We start from the raw sequence: 20859 nt of genomic DNA, 5'->3' as shown, positions 1-20859 counted from the left end.
ATTTCAGCTTCTTACATCAGAATATTTCCTCTTTTTTTCTTCCTCTTTGACGGTAAACTCAGAATCTTTGGATCGTGGTGAAAACAAAACATTCGAGGACACATTCATGGACTTTTATCACCGTTTTTCGGACCAAACAACTCATCAAAAACCAAGAAAACAATCTTTAGTTGCAGCCCTGCTGTGATAATAAATCAATAACTGGGTAATAAAGGTACAATCTGTCGGTATATATTCTTAAATCGTCACACAAAAAGCCTCATCCAGCCAGATTACATCAGGTTAATGGAGTTTAAGTGCGTTGGTGAGCTGCTGAGTGATTGATTTAACGCACGCTGGATAAATTCTTTTGCTTCCAACGGGAGTCATTAAAGTTTCATTTTATCAGCCTTTTAAAATAAAAGCCCTCATATTTAGTCTCAATTGAGCCGAAGCCGTCGAGTTATAAAAGGACATTTATTGAAGTGAACGGCCTCTTTTGTCTGCACCTTCTCGTTTTTTAATATACATTTACATCTGATTAAGTCACCGCAGATCTCTGACTGAGTGCGAGGCCGGTTTTGTCTTCTCATGTGATGGTTGGTGGCGGTTTTCTGTGTGAATAATACCAATAAAACCTAATTGATTACAGTGTATGATGTTGATTGATTGATTAGTTGATTGTCTAGGTTAAAAATAAAAATCTACCATCATCATTTTGAGGTTTTATACACGTTTTTGGTGCCGAATACCTTCAAGTATTTATTATTCCTTTCTCAAAAAGCTTTGTAAAGATTCTAAGGGACCACGTCATCACTGTAGTATTAAATTAGCTTTGTGTGTGTGTGTGTGTGTGTGTGTGTGTGTGTGTGTGTGTGTGTTGTGCTTCCTCAAACCAAACCGGTTTGACTGCAGCTGCCGGTGAATGTTTTTATATCAGGACATGAAGCAGGGATCCAGAAGATTAACTGTGTTTCTGTAGAGTAGCTGCCGTCCTCGTGTATCTTACCCCAGTTTCTGGGCGTCTTGTCATATTTCACCGCAGGGCTCGTTTTTCACCGTAATATAAAGTTCTGCACCTCGAAGGGAACAAGCCGTGAGCAGAAGTAGAGGAAATACTGAAATGTCTTCTGTGTAGAATAACAAAGTTAGAACGCCATAAATCATTTAATTTAAAATAAAAAAAAAGCAGAAGAAGTTGCATTTCATTGATTATTAATTTAGCAAAATAAGAGAAATACTAAGAGAAATGTAATATTCAAAACATTTTTAAAGTGCCCACAGGTGTTAAAAATACAGACTTGACATACTGTAGATATTTTACTTTTTTACATTTTTATTTTATTAAATCTTTGTCTTGTTTCTGCTCCAAGCCTGAGCTTCAACCCAGCACAGCTGCTATATTAGCTGCAGCTATATTATTCACGGCTTTTCAGTTGTAGTGAGGATTTTATTTTTTTATTTTTTACAGAATATTTCACTGCACATTTGTTTTCTACATACAAATCCAGTTCGGAACCAAAAGTCTTAATATGTGCCTTACGCAGATTCTTCTGTTCTCTTTTGTGTTTACTGATATTTTTAGCTTATTATATGTTCAGATTTTTACATTTTTTAGCCTATTATATGTTTAAATTGTATATTTTGTAGCTATTTATGTTTATCTTAATTATTTTTTAGTATGTATATTTTTTACTGTTTTTTTTTTTTTTATGTAAATGAGGGTTCAAGAGAAACACAATTTCACTTCTCTGTATGTGCACACATGTAGTACAATTGACAATAAAGTGACGTTGACTTTGACTGAGAATCTGGTTAGAGGTTTATTTTTGGTGATTAATTAAAAAACGAGGCCTGTAGAATGGAGTAATTTAGACGAAATATCATGGTTTTAGTCTTATATTTTCTTAATTTTTAAAATTAAACTGCATGTTGCACACGATCAGTTAAAGAACCTTCAAAAAGCTGAAACTGTGACAATTTATTTAGTTTTTACAGTTTCTGTCTCTGATAAATGGTCGATTTTTGGTGATTTAAAAAAAAATTCTTAACCCCCTGGCAGGTTTAGAGGTTCAGAGGATTCGCTCAGTTTCATTACAAACAGTTTGTAGACGAGTTTTCTCATAATAAAATTAATTTGATTTTAAATCTTGTAGCAGCATCGTAACAAATTCCACCAAACCACATCGTCCGATTTTTTTCCTTACTGCTGCCTTTCGTCTCCCGATGCTGCAGATACGAAGCGGTTGACTTTGACTCTGTGACATTAGAAACTTTTAATGAATAACTGCCCTTGGGGGGGAAACAATCAGACTTTCATAAGATCACATTATGTATAAGAGATCACTTCCTGCCAGACTGGAATTAATTATCTTTTTGACTTTATTAAATTTAAAAAAAATATAGCTCCCTCCCCCCTTCATGCACATGGACTCGTATATGCAGATAGATAATAATATACTCCACAGGCGCCACTGAAATAAGCAGAATTTAACTGTTTACAGCGTTCCTGGGACGTTTCTGATGCTGGAAAATTAAGATTCTCTTCCTTTAATCTCCTGTACAGAGATCAGGAACATAAAAAGTGCTTGTCATAGGTTTTGTTTCGCATGCAAGCGAGAAAGCAAAGCGTTCAGATGTTCTGATGTTTATCTTTCTTTGCTCTTCTTCCAGGTGGCGAAGGACGTCTCCATCCGTCTCCACAGCCAGCTGGACAGCGTGGAGAAGAAAAGGAGTCACCTGGACCAGGAGAACGAGGAGCTGAGGGTCCGACTGCAGGACCTGGAGGTCGCCAAGCAGGTTCTGCAGCAGGAGATCGACAAGGTAGGATCCCAGTATCCGAACCGTGAAGAACATGTTTGTTTAAGAGTCCATCAGGATGTGCTGGTTGGTGCAGCTCAGTGAAGGTTTTCTTTGTGTCGGTATGTAAATAAGACGGGGTTAAGCTGCACCGTTCCCACAATCCCACACTGTGTTTGGGTAAATCTTCCCTGTTGAAGGAGATTACTGGTGTTTTGACCGGACCAGAACCTTCGGCTAAACACTGAGGTTCCGGCAGATCCTTATTTAGCCCGTCGGCTTTTCTGTTGGCCGTTTAAAGAAAACAACGTTCACCGCGCTCAGTTTGTGTCGAGAGTCTGTTCTCATCTAGACTTCATTCCTGCCACTCTGCTGCCACTCCAGGGACTTTTCTGTTGTACTAAGTGTAGCTGGTAAAACGCCGCAATGAGAAAAGGAAGAATAGAAATGGCCGTCAGGGCCAGCGGAGGTGGAAATAAACGAACCAGAGTTGTGCTGTTTGTTAAAGTATAAACACATCCAGAGTTTCCACCGTGAGAAGCGCTGCTGACTCCTTCGTTGTCTTCGGTCTAGTTTGAGTAAAAAGCAGAAAATGAGACCCCATCTTTTCCGTCCTTTTCTCTCTCTGTCTTTCTTTCTTTCTCCTCCTCATTGGTGTGATGGTCGCGGCCTTGGCCCAGGACCAGGCTGCTGATGTGGGTCAGGGTTGGACGGATGGTTGGGTCGCTGGCAGGGGATGTAGGTCTGTCTGCTCGGGTCTGACTGGACTCTGTGTTCCCTGAATGCCGGTGAGCTGTTTGTAGACGGCTGGAAAATCATCACTCTGTCTTTTGGCTTTTGTCTTTGACTAATGAATGTAAAATCTTGATTATAGTCCCTTGCAGACATTGTTGTTATTAGTCGCTATTATACTTTTCTAGTCCACTTGGAGGACTTCACTCCATACAACAAAGTCACACCTACCTATTATGTGCCAAACATGCATTAATACTCAATTACAAATGCAGAAAGCATTATTATTATTATTATTAGCATATTTCAAACTTAACTGCGGTCTTGCTGTTTAATACTGTTTATGGGCGTTTAGCTAGCAAAGGAGCACCATGACTTGTATAGTCGTACTGATCTCAGGCCAGCAAATAAGTTTGAAATAAAGGTTAAATTAAAGAGAACAGTCATGTTACCCCTCAGTAGACCCTCTGATGACGTAATTTAGATGTTGTTTTTTGGGTTAAATCTAGTTGGTTCCATCATAGCCTAGATTTATCCCAAATGTAGTTGTTGAAATTGGGTTGCGTTTGGACCGTCCAATTGTGTCCCATAGCTAGCTAGCTATTTCTATCTAGGCAAGTCAGGTAACAGAAACCGGAATGAATGTTTGTGAATGAAAAATTGACAATATGAAGAGTTTTAGGTCAAACCTTTTTAGCGGGAGGGACTACAGTACCCATAATGCAACGCAAGTTGATTAAGAGATGTCTTAATAGAGACGTCTTTTCAACTGCCTGAAAAAAGTCGGCTTTTCACTTGTCACTTTTCAACCAAAATTGAGTTTAGACGTATGGCAAAGACGTCTTTTCAACCTTTTTGTTGCTGGGTGGGTTTGGCAACACTTTTTTTTAATGTACCTGTGTGAGAGCGGATAATAAGTTGGACATCGGTTTTCAGAGGATTTTAAATACTTTAAAAGTCTCACGATTGGCAACGGTTAAGTTAGGAACATGCCTAGTCTGCTGGTAGGACTTAGTTCATGATGTGTCCGGTAGGTTGTATCGGCCTGTTCGATGCATACATGCTACTGCTGACAACCTTACTGGTCAAAATGTAGTTGAGTAGTTTGTTAGCTGTTAAGTTTTGCACAGACCTGCAAAAGAGGAAATGTTTTGCGTGCTTTTTGCATTGTAAATTCTCATTTTAATGTTGTTTTTCTCCACACTGTAAAACCGGCCAAGTAAATCTGCTCCAGTTATTTTCCGTCTTGCATATCTGCGTGTTGACTGATGGGATGACTGGTGCACGGAGGGCTTCTGTGGCTGTTTGCTCGCTGACGGGCTAACGTGGTTTCATAAGCTGTGTTTGTTGTGCCGAGTTATGCGAACCCTTCGCTGAAAGGAGTTCTTCACATAGCTGATGTGATTCAGAGAGCCGCGCTCATCCACGCAGGAATGTCTCGCTTTTGATTAGACAGTGCAAACACGGCGCTTCAAGTACGTCCCAGACGGTGAAAAACTGAAGGACAGATAAGAAGAACGGACTCCTATAGAGAGCGACAAAGAGACGTACACGGATATAATAGAAAAGTGAGTGTATTAAAGCTAAACAGACTGGACAGAGGGATGTTTAACCACACAGACAGGGCTACCCGCAGACAATGAAGGCTTTGATAATTCACAGGTGAAGAGGAGGTTTGTGAATTATTGATTGCTGGGCGGCTGCAGCCTACAGTCTGCACTGATATTGATATTCTTTAAAAAGCCGACTTATGCGATGCACTGGCTGGACCTCAGTATTGTACTGAGAGCTGGAGAGCGATTCAACCGACAGTCTTAATGCTGCAGAAACAGAAGGAGAAACAGTTCAAATTATCCAAATTTTAAAAACCGATCATAACCAATTATATTTTGTCTACAAGTCTCACCCTGTATGCACATATATTTATGAGAAAAGAATGTTTCACCTCTTTCACATGATCGCTAAATGCTAACATTATGCATGTGATTCATAATCACACTAAAATGTTTTCAGCTGTTGTTTTTTTTCAAATGCCACTATTATGTAATCACACCATCCCCTCACTTTAGCTGTATTTAGCCACATTTTCTTAGAAGCTAATTCAAGCTGTAGCTGCTCTCCTGTGTCACTACTGACTGTCTTCTGTGTAAAACATTCTGAAAGCCTCAGATATTGATGTTAACAATGCTAATATGATAGCGTCCTCCATTTTGGATTCCTAATAATCACACTAAAATGTGGGTTATTTAGATCTTTTTAGCTCTTTATTGTTTGACTAATACCAACATATAAATAAAACAATAAAATAATAAAAATGTTGTGAACTCACCCTACGGCAGGGTTGCTTAGCCTACAGTAGTGAGGAATTTAAGCTAGCTAGGTCTAGTGAAAGCTAGTACAGCATAATATTGCTAGCTTAACATAAAGTCAGCTAATGATATTATGCTGTACTAGCCTACAGTAGCGAGGAATTTAAGCTAGCTAGCTCTAGTGCAGGCTAGTACAGCACAATATTATTAGCTTAATATAAAGTCGGCCAATGATATTATGCTGTACTAGCCTACAGTAGCGAGGAATTTAAGCTAGCTAGCTCTAGTGCAGGCTAGTACAGCATAATATTATTAGCTTAACAAAAAGTCAGCTAATGACTGTCATGTAAATAGTAAAGAAAATAGTTGTTTTCGCTTAAGAAGCATTAAAATGTATTTTGCTCTGTCAAAATAAGATTAAAATACCTCAAAACCATTTCTTTAATTTTCTCAGACCAGAAAAAAATATTTTAATTTCATTTAAGCAGTCGAGGGAAAGACCTGAAATGTAAAAAGAATGTATTTATTGATCAGGAGGGGGACTGAGGTGTATATTCTGCTCTATTATCTTTGCACATTGTCTGCTAAGGTAGCTTTATATTGAGCACCAACACACATGCGTCTCCATAATTGTGGACAATCAGCGCAATTAAGTCTAACAAGGAGAAAGGAGATGTTTTGTCCCCTCGTAATTTCCTGTCCTTATTCTCCTTTTCTCCCATCCCTCCCTCACAGCTCACCCTCCCCTTCCTCCATCACTCCCTTTTATTATCACCTTCCATTCTTCCTCCCTCCTCTCCTGCTGCTCCCATAGAGACGCTGAGGAATGCTGATGCGGGGATTTCTTTTTCAAAATCCCCCTTCTGTCCGTCTCCATCCTCCATCCCCTCCTCCTCCTCCTCCTCCTCCTCCTTCATACCAAACCCGTCACTCCCTCATACTTTTTTTGTCTCCCTCCTCTCCTCTCTCTTCCCCTCTGCTGCTGTCTCTCCATCCCTCTCCAAAGCCATCGATCCACTCCAGCTGTTTGACCTTTGAGGGAGGCAAGGTCGGATTTGATGAAAAGGGGGGAATGGGTTAGAGTTACAGATGGAGGGAAGGAGGGAGAGAAAGAGGCTCGCTGGTGGTTTATGAGAAGCGGAGGGGAGGATGGATAGGATGGTGTCTGTTCCAGGTGTTTGTCAGCTGAAGGGGGAAGATGCTCGACTGTACTGAAGGATTGATTGAAGGGATGGAGGGCAGAATAATTCCGGTCAAGGAGTCGAGGCTCATGAACGTCAGCAGTCTGTCAGGAAACAACAGAAACATTTGCTAACAAACAAAGCCGATGCGCACCAGGCGTCTTTGTTTACGTCTTCTTCCAACGCTCGAGCGCGTGAGCTGGCTTCTGGTCTGTCTTTGTTTCACTTCAGCTCTTGTTCCCACTTAAAGCCATTTCCCTTTTGTTGGAGAGCAAGTGTGTCACAGAGTTTAAGTCTGTTTCCCTTCGTGAAGAGGAAAGAGGAGAATAATAAAGGTCTGCTGACACTGGTGCTCATGAGGTGATCATTAGCAGATAAAATGACTGACTTTGACCTTGTATGAAGGAATAGATGGATGGGTAGATCGACGTCTTCAGCCTTGATGATGCTCCCTATAGGGACAGCTGCAGACACAAGTGACGGATGGATGCTTAGACCTGGGTAATAAAATAACAGAGAGATATGGTTCATCAATAAGAAAATAGAAAAATGTTTGATAGTTTCACTTATATGCATCAGACACAAAGACGCAAAGTCCGTAAGGCCAACTAAGTATGTCCTTCGATAGACCCCATTCGAGGTCTTAGGTCTCCCGAGGTGTCCACCCCTGTCCATGCCCATACAGCTCCTGCAGTGGAGGCTGCAGCTGATGGTTGCCGTTGCAAAATCGTCTTTGCAGTTTGAGAACACCCACAATTCCTTGTCACCCGATACCGATCTGATGCATGATGTTGGAGTGCTTGCAGAGGCTGGTGTAAGGTCTCCGTCTGGGGATGCCTGGTACAAGCCATCCACTCTAAACCGTAACCACAGCACTTAGCGGTGGCTTCACCCCTGTTGCCCTCCATGAGGATCTGATGATTTCTCTATATAGCATTTAAATGGTTACCTGTGCACCTTGATAAATGTGCTAGGTTGTTTAATTTCAGAATAAAACTGTATCATTGTGGTCTTGACTAGAAACGGGTTATGTGAAAATGTATTATTACCTTCTAGTAAGAACGTCCCCATCAGGGTTTCTTGCCCCCAATTTGATCCGAGTCATTTAACAGTCATTATCTGCTGAGAGCATTTTCTGAGATAATACACACTGTAAGTATTACAGATTAGCTGTAGTATCTGGTTGCACAACCAGGTGAGGCCTCACACTGTTACAGCGACCACAGGAGGTGGACAGTTCCCTATAGGCAGGCACAGAGCATTATGGGAGTTTAGCTCAGAGAGGAGCACCATGACAAAGATTGTTTAGGCTTATTGATGTCAGGCCAACAAACAAGTGTGAAATAAAGCTGGCATACTGGTAAATAGTGATCTTCAGTAGACCATCTGATGGTTGTTATTGCTGCACTTAATTGGTTGCCCATGTGAGGACGGATGTAAACGATAAGTCGGGTGTAGCTTTGGCCGATTTTGGTTCCTTTGAAAGTGATTAACACGGATCAGGTTCAGGACACGCCTACCTTTTGTGCCGACTCGTATTCCACACATACATGTTCTTGCCAACCATGTCCATGATTCACCTTGTTGTGTGGTCACCGCACAGACTCTGGTGGACTTGGGGAAATGACAAAGGCCTCGTCCTCACATAGCAGGGTGTCTCACAAAACAAAGATATTTTTCTACGATGTCATCCACACGAAAATGCAGATTTACGGCCTTAAAAAGGATTCTTTCAAAAACCTCCGACCAAAGTGAAGATGTGCAAACCCTCCGTTTATGTGTCTGCATGTGGACGTCAATAATCGGGGTTTTAGGTTTCGAAACGTCACTGCGACCTGTGTTTACATTCAGAAACAGTATGGACGCCCTCAGAACTGTGTTGTCTCTTGTCCAAGCCCAGATACCGCCCCACATACAAGAACACAGGCGAAGGACGCCGTTAAGTACGGTTATTTTCCGGCACCTTGCCATTCCACGTCCGAGGCAGGTTCTCCGTCAAAGACACCGATAACGGTTTTGGGTCAGACCGGGACTGCCAGCTGGTCGGAGAAGTTTGAGACGGAAATCATGCTCCTTGAGGAATGACATGACAATTTCCGTTTGTCCCGATCGTTGCTCCTGTCGTCGGCGTTATTACGTCCTTACGTAGAACATGAATGTGCTTAACAACGCACTAATGCAGTTAGGTGTGGATGGATTTTTTGTGACGAGATCCAACTACGAGCTTTTTAACTGCAGCAACTTTAAGATACGCTATTGGAGCTGGAATTACCGCGGCTGCTGGCACCAGACTTGCCCTCCAACGGATCCTCGCTCAAGGATCTAAAGTGCGCTCATTCCAACTACAGAGCCTCAAAAGAGTCCCGTATCTGTTATTTTTCGTCACTAAACAAGATGGTGTGTACATAAGTTTTTTCTCTAGACGGAGGGGGCAGGATAGTCGGTTTTACAAAAACCCTGCTACGTGTGGGCCAAGGATTACGTTCTGTGGATCATAGTGGACCTTCACGTACAAAACTGGTTTTATGCTTTCTAGTGTTTTTCAGGAGTCTTTTGCAGAACATGATGCTTCTCCTCCAGTTTAAGCCTGTAAGCTACACCAGTAAAAGTCAGTATTCTAGATTTTGGCAACCAGTGTAATGTTACATGGCATGCAGCCTAGTGTTCACCTATTGTGCTTTATTCAGGCAATAAAAGCATTACACCCTCGGTTTTTGATGTTCACACCGTAGCAAGCAACACATCCATGTTTTTTTGTTCCTGTTGTGCCCCCAGCTTGAATCCTGGCGGTTCTTTGTTCATGGAGTGCAGTGGAAGTTGACCAAAAAAAAAAAAAGCCTCTTTTTTTTTTCTCTTTCCCAGCAGTGGCCACAGTGCCCCAAGGTGACGAAACACAAAGGAGTAACCGAGAGCTGGAGAGGTTAAAAGAAGGAGAGGTAGACAGATGGAGGGAGGAAAGAAAAGCCACGGATTGGTTGGTTGAACTTGGATAATTCCACTGAGACGGGAAAAGAGAGAAACAATGAAATTAAGCAAAGAGAAAAAACAAAGAGACTGAAAAGATGAAAATTATAGAGTAGAAGACAGACTGAAGGAGAAAACGGAGGGATAATATAGAAGAGGGGGGAATGTACCATGTGGGGTCTTGGTAGGAGGGCTGGCGGAGGAGGAGATAACAGCCTTAATTGGAAAAAAAAAAAAGAATCCTCAGTGACTGCAGGGTGAGGAGAAAAATGCAGCATGTAATTCACCGATTCTCTGCCTCCCCCTTTTCTTTCATTGTGCATTTCCTCGTCCAGCGGTTCCTCTGCTCTTTGTTTCTGTCTCAGGTAGATTATATACGGCCTCTCGCTGCTCCCCTCTGCATGTGTTTAAATCCCATGTTTCCCCTTGAAGGTCATGGAAGAGGTTTCCGACTCTCTTTCTCTGCGTGTGAATGTGAGCACAGTGATTTAGAATTAGTCCATTGAGGATGATAAGGTCACTCTGTCTGCTTGGGCACATATACGTATATAAAATTGACATTTTTATGCTCTCTGTCTCTTCCCACGGTGCTGCTGTCAAGAGCACGCCCCACTCGTCTGGCTTTGTTATATATGAATACGTGCACATTGTAAAATATGGTTATTCCAAGGCTGAGGTTGTGGTTTGTTAACTGGTTAGTGTGTGCTAGTGTCATCTCAAGCCTATTGGACAGGCCAGTGGACTCGTTGTTGTCCATAGAAGCCCTCAGATCTTTACAAACATTTCCAATCTTTCAGCTCGTGAAAAGTTTAGCAGACACATGATGTTAAATGGACTCAACCAGGAGCAGAACAGCCTTTTGTTTTCGTGAACAAACTTAAATAAATTGGGTCCAATTATCAGTTCTTCTAAAGCGTCCAAATTAATTCCGCCAGTGCAAAAAGAAGAGGAGGATGATTTAATTAAAAGACAACCAGCCAAACCTGAAGTAAACAAAGACAAAAGATGCAGCAATTATAAAGGAAATATGACATTTTCTTGTTTGTCTAAATCATTCATTAAGTTCTGCTTACGTTGCACTCTGCTTCGGCGCTTCTAATCAGGTTTTATCATTTGAAAATCCACATGAAATGCTTTGATGGAAACGGCCCTTCGAAACCACAAAGCGATGCTTCGATAGATAAGAAAACACAACGGTCACATGGGACTCATTTTGGACAGAAAAACCTCAGTTTCCGTGATTCCCTTCGGACTGTTTCTTACCCCGTCGGGTATCTTTAAATGCCCCTGATCTCACTCTCTCTCTCTCTCCCCGGCTCTTTAATTCCCCATTTGCTGCTGAAGGAAACTGTTCCCTGTTATTTCTGACTCTCAGGAAGTGCGCTCTATTGTTTGTAGTGAGTTGAGGGATGTGGAGCAAGGGTAGTGTGTGTTTGTGTGTTTGGTGGTGGTGGTGGTGGTGGGGGTTTGTGTGTTTATTCCGGCATGCATGTACGTGTGTGTGTGTGTGTGTGTGTGTGTGTAATTTATATGCTATAGAAAGCAGAGTACAGCGACAGAGAACAAGATAGATTCAAGGTTAATGGGAAGTCAGTTGAGATGTCGTTCTAATTTAACCCTTTTTATCCATCGTGGTTCCAGTTGTATCACAAACAGGCTTCCTGTCTTAGAGGACGGGTTACTCAAGTTCTGTCAGTTTTAAAAATGACAAAATCCTTTATTTCAGCGAACAACCTGGGTAAAATTGACGCCACATTAGAGTCCAGATCTTCTAAAGCGTCCAGAATGAGTGACGCCGCTGCAGATGAGGAAGATGCAAAAAGATCATGTAATTAAAAGAGCACCAGTCAAACCTCAGATAAACATAAAGATGCAGAGAGTTGCTGTGCCCAAAAACTGTCTTCTTAAATCTAACCTGAATCGTATACAGGTAATGTGGCAGTTATAAAACGTCTGTGTCACCCATAGACTGTATAAAAGATGGACGTAGCAACCGGCCCTGAAAAATGAAGCCAACCCGGAAGTGTCAAAAACCTGCAATATCACTACGTCCACTAGCTGCTGGCTCCAAAAAGCCCTGGCTCCCATAGACTTTTCATAGTCAAATCCAGAGATCAGGTGGCCAATCTGAAAATAAATCAGTACTGAATTTTTAAAAAATTGTCAACATTTTGTGGGGCAAGGGGCGTGGCTGGCTTGATTGACAGTCAGCAGCGACGATGCAGACGAAGCGAGCAGAAGGCGGTAAATGTGGGCGGGGCAGAGAGGGCCCGCCTCTCAATCCGTTTGACCAATCGCTGCTCCTATGGCTCCGCCCCCCTCTGACGATTTTTGCATCACTGGCTCCAAAAATCCAAGATGTCAACCAGGAAGTAGCAAAACCCTGGCTTCATTTTCTCAGTGCAGAAACCAACGGGTGACGTCACGGTAGCTACGTCCATCTTTTATACAGTCTACGCACCCAAATGGTTCCTCTGATGGTGCCTGAAAGTGGAGCAGCAGGAACACCTTATCTTCATCCTACCTGGCTCACCAGGTATCAGTGTCAATCCTTCTTGGGCTTTATTTTTTCTCCTCCATGTTTACTTAACAGTCCACGGCGCTCCATCTCTGGCCCGGTGGAACACAATGGAAGCCATGCGTTGTCTGCGGGGACGACGAGTTGCCGTTAAATGGGTCAGAGCATCAAAGCGGTCCGGTTATCTGGGTCAGGGTGATTGATTAAAGGGAAGTTCGTGTTAGAAGTAAGTCCGCAAGAGGAGACAATCGGATGAAGATAAGTTTTTGTTTGAAGGGAGAACCAGGAAGAGACGATGACAGATGACAACAACAACAAGTGACAGAATCTGATTGCAGTGTGCTGGAGTGCTGCATTTAGGCTATCGTGGCGAATATATTACCAATAAGAACGATAGAAAGGCAAAGAGACTGAGAGTACAGAGAGGAAGCAAAAAGCTGAGAGGAAATGAGGAATGGGAACAGATTTAGGTTGACAGTGAGCGACTTCTCTGTGCAGTTAGATCTTCTGTTTTTAACTTCCGAGTACAGTTTTAACATTTTATACTTCCCTACATGTTCCTAAGACTTGGTCTGGGAGCAGCTGTAAGCGATCGAGGTTCAACAAAGTTCTTCTGATTCTGATTAAAAGTGCTGAGAAGAAGGTAAAGATGGATGGAAAAGGAGGTGATGAGAGTGAAAGAAAAGTGAGGAAGTGAAGCATTAAAGCTAAGGGAGCACTTCAAACGAAATGGGGGATAAAAAAAAAAAAAGTAGATGTACAGGAGAAGAAGCAGCACAAAAGATATAAGAAAAAAAATGGATGGAAAAGGAAGGAGGAGGAGGAGGAGGAGGAAGTCAGGGGGAAAGATGAGGGGAAACTTGCCAGAAGGGTTTCTGGGTCGATGGGAGCTTCGCCGGTACCGCTGGGACTGACACAAGTCACACACACACACACACACACACACACACACACACACACACATACCGGGTGAGGAAGTTGCACACTTAGCTCTTGTTCATACAATAGTTAGACTCACATTAGGAGATGCACACATGCTGTAATGTAGAAGAGCAGCGAGTCCTGTGGGAGACCCTATAGACACACACACACACACACACACCTACACACACACACACACAGAGCGAACACCACAAGGACAAACCAAAGAACACTAAATCACCACGACTCCCTTTGTATCCAACAAAGACTCGCATATCCACGGCTGGTTACCGACCAGGAGGTGACATTTTATCATTCGACTGTCATTTTAGCCCCATTTAAGTTGTTTATTAACAGATTATAAAGAAGTGCGACGTCCCGTATGAGCGAACTAAATGAAAACCTTCAGTTTTGTTCTGCGTGAACAGTTGTGTTGCGAAGATCGGCACCTTCTTGGTTTATTTGTGATTTGTCAAGAAGATCAGGTCCGTCACCTCTGTACGTAGCATTTTAGCTTTAGCTAGTTAGCAAACTGCTACCAAATATATACAAACAGTTGGTACCATAGATATGTGTAATAAAGGCTAGATGTCTCGTCCGCGCTGTTGGCCAATGGAATCGCACGGCCACACTGGCGGCCATCTTGGTACAGTCCACTCGCTCACCCGTAGCATTGTGTTGTGGTGGTGCATGTACTTTTTAAATAACCATAACAATTTTCTACAGATTTTCGGTTTGGTTTGTTATAAACGTCAGAGGTGTAGTTATAACACTGTACTTATGGATAATTATGTTACATTCTCACGGCCAGCAACAATTAGTATTTTAATTATTTTGTGTTTAATTTGTATTTTTGTAATTTGAATTGTAGTCACGTTAATGACGTTTGTAAGAGACCAAACTGTTTGTAAATCCGTCAAGATTTCAGCGAGATAAGAGTGTTTACGTTTGTACAGATCACTCACCTTCCTTCACGTACCACAGGTTCAGCCAGAGAGCTGCCCCGAATCAAGATGGCCGCCGGTGATCCCTTTCAAAACACCGCCTTAGGACATCTTGTCTTGATTATACATATCTATGATTGGTACTTTCTCTCCAGATCTGTAAGTGATGAACAAACACTGGAGCATGATTACAAGAGTTTCTTTGCAAACACACATAACTTTTTTGTTGTTTGCCTGAGATAATATCAATCACACTGAACTTGAGTAGATCTGACATGACAAAAATAGAGATAACTTCAGTTTGATTGGTATTGTCTCAGGTAGACGATGGAGACGTGGATTTTCTGATGGTTTGTGAAGATAGAGTTCTCTGTTTTTGCAAATAAACTCTTCGAATATTAGCTTAATTTATGAAAATGTTGTTTTATTATTCCTGATTTTCTCTGGATTTCTGGATTCTTCTTGACAGTCACACGTGTAGCCAATTTAGAATAAATATTGAAGCGATCGTGCATGCTTTAGGTGAAGGAAGCACCTACAGAAAACCTTGAAACAACACGTTAACTCAACATGGAAAAGTTTCAAGTTCAAAGTCAAAGCCTGCTTGCTGTGTTTTGGAGATTTTCGGAAAACTTGTTTGAAAACTTACATGACAAAAATAGAGGTAATTTAAGTTTGACTGATGTTGTCTCAGGTAGAGGATGGAGATGTGGGTTTTCTGAGGGTTTGTGAAGATGGAGTTCTCTGTGTTTGTAAATGAACTCTTCATTTGTAAATTAAATACACCTTCATGTAAAATGAGTCGTAACGAAGATGCACACAAACAGCAGCATAAACAGGAACCGTCCTCTCTTTTTGCGTCTTTAAATCCAGAAATCTCCCCACTTTCAGTTTTCAACAACCTCTCACCAACGTCGAGGAACACCAAAGCAAACATTGCCTCTCTTTGCTGTGATGCTTTTTTTAGCCGGATGATTAGCGTTCCCTCCTCACCACCGATGTTTGTGTTACATATTTCAGCAGCCGAGCATCTTTTAGGGACCTGGGGGGGGTTCGGCGGTAATTTCATGCCTCGGTAGCTGTAACACGAGTCTGTCTGGGACCCCACTGAAGGGCAGAGGACTGGTGGAGCCGCTGATGGAGACGCTGGGAGACGACTGGGGAGCGATAACGCTGTGATGGCGGAGGAGGGGAGGGCAAGAACACAGACCTGGAGGGCAGGAACAAGGAAGGGAGGGCGGGAGACACCGTTCAGAGATGGGAGCCCTGCAGGGAGATGCATCTGGAGGAGGACACCGCTAACAGCCCGTCCAGTCACCGTGTCTGAGGCTTTAATTGTGTTTACACAGACACAGCACCGAACATGATGCAGGGTTTGGCTACAACGCAGACGACAAATATTCACTTTAGACCAGGAATCGACCGACGTGGGGTTTTAGGGCCGACACTGATGCCGATTTTTGGCGATCAGGAAAGACGATAACTGATATTTTGGAGCTGATACGCATTAAATGTAATGTTTTGTGAAAGCAGAGAACCTGTCATTCCTAACGAGGCTTCATAATTGATAAGGGCGACTTTAACTGAATATGTAAAACAGAAATAGGAGTGATTAAATGATCTCCTCTGTTTATGTGGCGTCGACTCATCAGTTTGTCTCCTGCAGTTGCGTCGGCTGTTCTTCTCTATTTTCTTATTCTTTCACTGTTTTGTCACTTGTATTGCCCACTACAGTCCAAATCTGAAATAAATTATTCTTTTCCAGACTCTGTTTCAGGTCAATCTGTGGCTGCCTTAGCCGCTAGCTGGTAGCCGCTAGCCGTTAGCGTAGCCTTAGCCACTCTGAGAGAAGCTAATTTCCTAGTTTTTGGCAACGGTTTGTGTTTCTTGTTCAGTTTTTGTAGCGTCTGCTTTAGAGACTTTTGTGAGACGACAGACAGAGAGAGGTAGCACATTTAATTTACCAATAATCAGTCAATAAAAATACAGATACCAGTAATTGGAAAAATGCTAAATATCAGCCACGATGCGTTAACTTTTTGATAGAAAGCAGATAAAAGGAGCAAATCTTCACATTTAAGAAGCTGGAACCTGATTTTTTTTTGTAATATTTGTTCGGTACATCACTTAAATCAAAACAAGTTGCGTTCTAAGTTGATCAAATGAAGCTTGGATCAATGAGAGGATGCGCTAATAGCTGGGAGACAGTTCATTCTGCTGAAATACAGAAAGAGACAAACGCTGATGAGCTTACAGTCACCAAAAGGCTGTTTTCTGACCTGCGGTTCTGATCGGCCGAGCGCCATTAAGAGCTGCTGCAAATAGCCGATAAAAGCTCACCTTTGGCGCCAAGACGCCTCATCGCAGCGCTAATGTATCAGTGAACTCTTAAGAGGCGTCGCGTCGCCCTCGTCTCTCTGAAACGTTACCTTGCTGCTCGTAGATTCTCAGCTTCCTTTAAGTGCTCTGTTGTAAAACCTGAAGCTTTCCTCCACGTGAGACGCTAAACATGAGCAATTTTGACATTTCTGCCGGCGAAGGATGTACGTACGAGAGCTTAATTATCACCTGCAAATGTTAGAAAATGTCAAACATAATGGTGTCTGCGTTTCTCTGCAGCAGGTGGATTATTGACCGTCACCACGTAACACGAACCTTTAAATATCAAAAGGTGAAAATCTGCTTCTAAGTATCACTGGAGTCGACAGAAATGCAAAGACAAGCGGTCAAGCTGAACCACGAGTGAATGTACTGTTTTAATGATGCTCGTTAGGGCTGTGCTAACTGTGCTGCTAATGATGAGCTGATGAAAACATCGGAAATATTAAAAAAAATAACAAATGTAGGTGTCAGATGTGTTAAAAGAGCTCATTTTTTACAACTTTCTCGCTAATACAACAGAATATTTTCTCATTTTAGCTCAGCGTGATCATGCAAAACACTTCAGGATTACATCTTTATCAATTTATTTCATCAAAATTCAGTTACATTTTTATTTAAACTCAGATTACATCAATGTATTTATGTATTAGCATTTAGCTAACTAAGAGAATAGAACACAAATATAATCAGACAACAATAAAACAGGAAAAAGGTCAGTAAATGTTAGTAAAATTAATTGTTTTTTCAAAAAAATTAAATAAAATCAGCTAAAACAAGAGCTGCATAAAATTAAAGAGGATGAAATTTAAAAAAACTGAATTGCCCAAATATTAAAAACGCATCTTGCATCATAATTTTTGTTAATTAGATTTAACATTTGGTCCTGATGAAGGAAGAACAGGATGTAAACAGTGCTGAGACACTCCAGCGTCACTGTACACAAACGGAGGGAAATAAAGGAGCAGATGGATGATGGACGGATGCTTTTAAAGGGTTTTACAGCCTCTAAAAGCCGCCTCGAGTGCAGATTATCTCACCTGTGGGGGGGACGAACTGAAAAGGTTCCACTCTGGTCTCTGTGGGAAGCCGTGGTGTCTGCGGATAAAAACCCACACGAGCACAAAGAGCTGCGTTTGCATCCTATTGTAGGCGTGTGATGATGTATTGATCGTCTCATATTATGAATCCAACTTCGCCTCTTGAGATCACATTATGTGCTCCACGGCCCTTTGTGTGTTTTCAGCCACAGTTTTTAATTTATATGATAGTACGCTTGTGTGTGTGTGTGTGTGTTAGCCTGCTTATCTTAGAATGAATAGAGTCTCAGGGGAACCTCCTTGTTGGGTTCCTGAATGAACCTTTCAGAGTTATCAGTAGGCCTTGCTGTCACGTTACACCTGCATTTCATTGTTAAAAATGAAGTTTCATTATAATTATACACATTTTTTCAACATGCATATAAAGTTTAATGAGTTTGGTTGATTTTATCATAAAGACATTTTCTATTTGTGCCTTTTCTAATCTCATATGTGTGAATATATAGATTTTTTATTCTATTTTTTGCACACAATGGGAGAAATAGTATTTTAATTTCTTTTTATGTACCGCACATGTAGAGATATTGACACTAAGGTTCACTTTCTCACACAACAAGGCTCACAGCATTATAGTACTTAAATTTAGTCGAATATGGGCGCCCCTATAGCTCACCTAGTTGAGCGGGCGACCCATAAACAGGGGCTATGGGTCCCAGACGCAGCGGTCGTGGGTTCGACTCCTGCTCACAACCCTTTGCTGCAGGTCTCTCCCCATTTTTCTTTTCTCTTTCCTGTCTCTCTCTACTGCTCTAAAGAGAAATAATTGTATTTTTAATTTTTCTTTTAGATATTGCTTTTGTATATTTGGGAAAATCTGCCAGAAGATTTGTTGTTGATGTTGATTTGCTGTTTGCTCAAATCCCCATTTTTTCTTTGTTGGGTTTGGATGGGGCTGCAAGGTGGCTCGGTGGTTAGCATCGTTGCCTCGCAGCCGGTCCCGATGAGGACACCTGGGATCTTTCTGTGTGGAGTCTCCATGTTCTCCCCGTGCAGCGTGGGTTCTCTCCGGGTTCTCCGGCTTCCTCCCACAGTCCAGAAACATGTTGAGGTTAATTGGTGATTCTAAATTGTCCGTAGGTGTGAATGTGAGTGTGCTTGGTTGTCTGTCTCTAAGTGTAGCCCTGTGATAGACTGGTGACCTGTCCAGGTGAACCTGCCTTCACCCTGAGTCAGCTGGGATAGACTCCAGCCCCCCATGACCCTAATGAGGATTAAGCGGTGGATAGATTCAGCAGTTTAAAGCTGAACTGTGTAACTTGTAAGATAAGATCAGGTTTTATTAATCCCACAGTTGGAAAAATTGCAATAAAACCACTGAAAGTAGTAAAAAGACAAGAAGTTAAATAAAGAAAAAGAGGAACAAATGCTCAGTTGTTAGCCAGAGCTGCTGCCACTGAACCAGAAACCTGCTTTTCCTGGGAATAGGACAGTTTTTATCCACATTTGAGTGTTGAAATGTTCGATAAATGATGCCTCCTCAGTGAAACCTGTTGGTCCAGTTTTCTTCTGCACAATCGGAGCACAAACCCAGCTTCACTTTGCCAGACTGAGCTGCAGCTTCAGCCGGTCTGTGGTTTTTTTTTCGCTGCTGGTTTCTGAGCAGATAAACCAGCTGGAGGCGGCCGAGCTCGCCCACCGCCGAATCAATAAAGGCATTTAAATGTTTTAAAAGGATGGAGTGGCTTTGAACTTGATGGCTTCACACTTTGCTAAATGAAAAGGCCACAGTTCCAGTGAGCACCTCTCATTTGTACCTGAACATCTGCGACTTTTATGCTTCACTTTAACTGTAATGTGAAATTCTGACCTCTTGTTTGTTTGAATCATTTAAGTCGCCGGCGTTCCTCCTGAATGTCAGATGAAGTTCTCAGCATTCGAGGCGGGTCGTGTCTTTTTTGTGGTCTGACTTTTGTTTCCTTGTTAAAAAGCTCCGCGGTTGACTTTGTCTTTGCAATTAGACGAGACAAACGACAGATATCGAAGTGATTTGCGATGCGGAGACTTGCGCGGGTGATAGATGAAGCTGCTCGGCTGTTCATTGGTATTCCCTCGCTGCCCCGGCGGCTCCGGCTACATTACAGGTGAGAGGTGTTAAGCTGCGTACACGAGCCATGCGCAGAATCTCAATGTTTCCTCTGGAGAAGCTCCAAACTGCACAACACATTAATTATAAAGTGGATTTGTCTTTTGATGAAGCAGCGAGACCATCGTAGCTGGAGGCCAAATATTCTGCAAAGGTTCAAATCGCAGTTTGTCGATATCCAGTCCGCCACGGTGCGCTTGTTTATGTCTTGTTCAGTAGCTGCTGATCATCGTGTTGTTAGCAGGAATAAGTGTTATCATTGAGTGGAGCTGAACATGTAATCAGACGAGTTTGGTTTCCTACAAATAAACGAACATGATCAACTGTCATTGTTTAAAATTGGTGCTCTGCTGTTAGAAAATTACTCACGGATTAAAAAATTCAAATAGATTATCTGGTTTCAACTTGGTTAAGTCTGATATTTACCTTATTTCAGTCATTTTTCGTCCCACAACATGGCGACTAGAGGCTTCCCTGTGCACAGTCACATCTACTGTAGCTTGTATATGAGGCGTTTATGGAACATCTGTAAAGTGACGTGTCCAGTGGGCAAAGGTTCAGCAAGTGATGTGTTCCCAGTGCACATTTGCTTATGTTTGGCCTCTAGGACATGCACTGAGTTCAGGTGAAGATCCTTATCTTACAGGTAAATCCAGTTTATTGTATTTTGTGTTATAAACTTGGAGGTGCAAAGTAAAAGCTGTTTGGATCTGCGTACTGTTGCTAACGACAGTCGTGACTCGATAACCCGACACTAAATGTAAAACCTTCTTTTATGTCGGATTGTCAAGACGGAGGTCGAGATACAAGGAGGGCTTGATGCTGGAAGGATCATTTGTTGTTAATATTCATTGTTTATAGTTGTTATAATAACTAGTGTATTGTTAGAACACTACGCATCGCTGGATTTCACGCCTAGCTGACCGATGTGATTGTGCACATTCCAGCCA

General features: G+C 42.1%; 1 protein-coding gene across 1 annotated transcript in view; it reads left to right on the top strand.

The window, feature by feature from the left end:
• Positions 1 to 2652: 2652 nt before the first annotated feature.
• The window catches only part of LOC103373573 (protein SOGA1-like), a gene marked incomplete at its 5' end in the record, with an annotated part of 110652 nt that continues 92445 nt past the window's right edge, over positions 2653 to 20859 (top strand). The window contains one exon of the mRNA XM_008303478.1: positions 2653 to 2802. Within this exon, the coding sequence (XP_008301700.1) occupies positions 2653 to 2802 (150 nt within the window). The remainder of the gene's footprint in view (positions 2803 to 20859) is intronic.

Source organism: Stegastes partitus, unplaced genomic scaffold (genome assembly GCF_000690725.1).
Source record: "Stegastes partitus isolate 25-593 unplaced genomic scaffold, Stegastes_partitus-1.0.2 Scaffold2015, whole genome shotgun sequence".
Taxonomy (NCBI): Eukaryota; Metazoa; Chordata; class Actinopteri; family Pomacentridae; genus Stegastes; species Stegastes partitus.
Note: the sequence above shows the minus strand (reverse complement) of the source record. Positions and strands in the feature narration are given on the sequence as shown.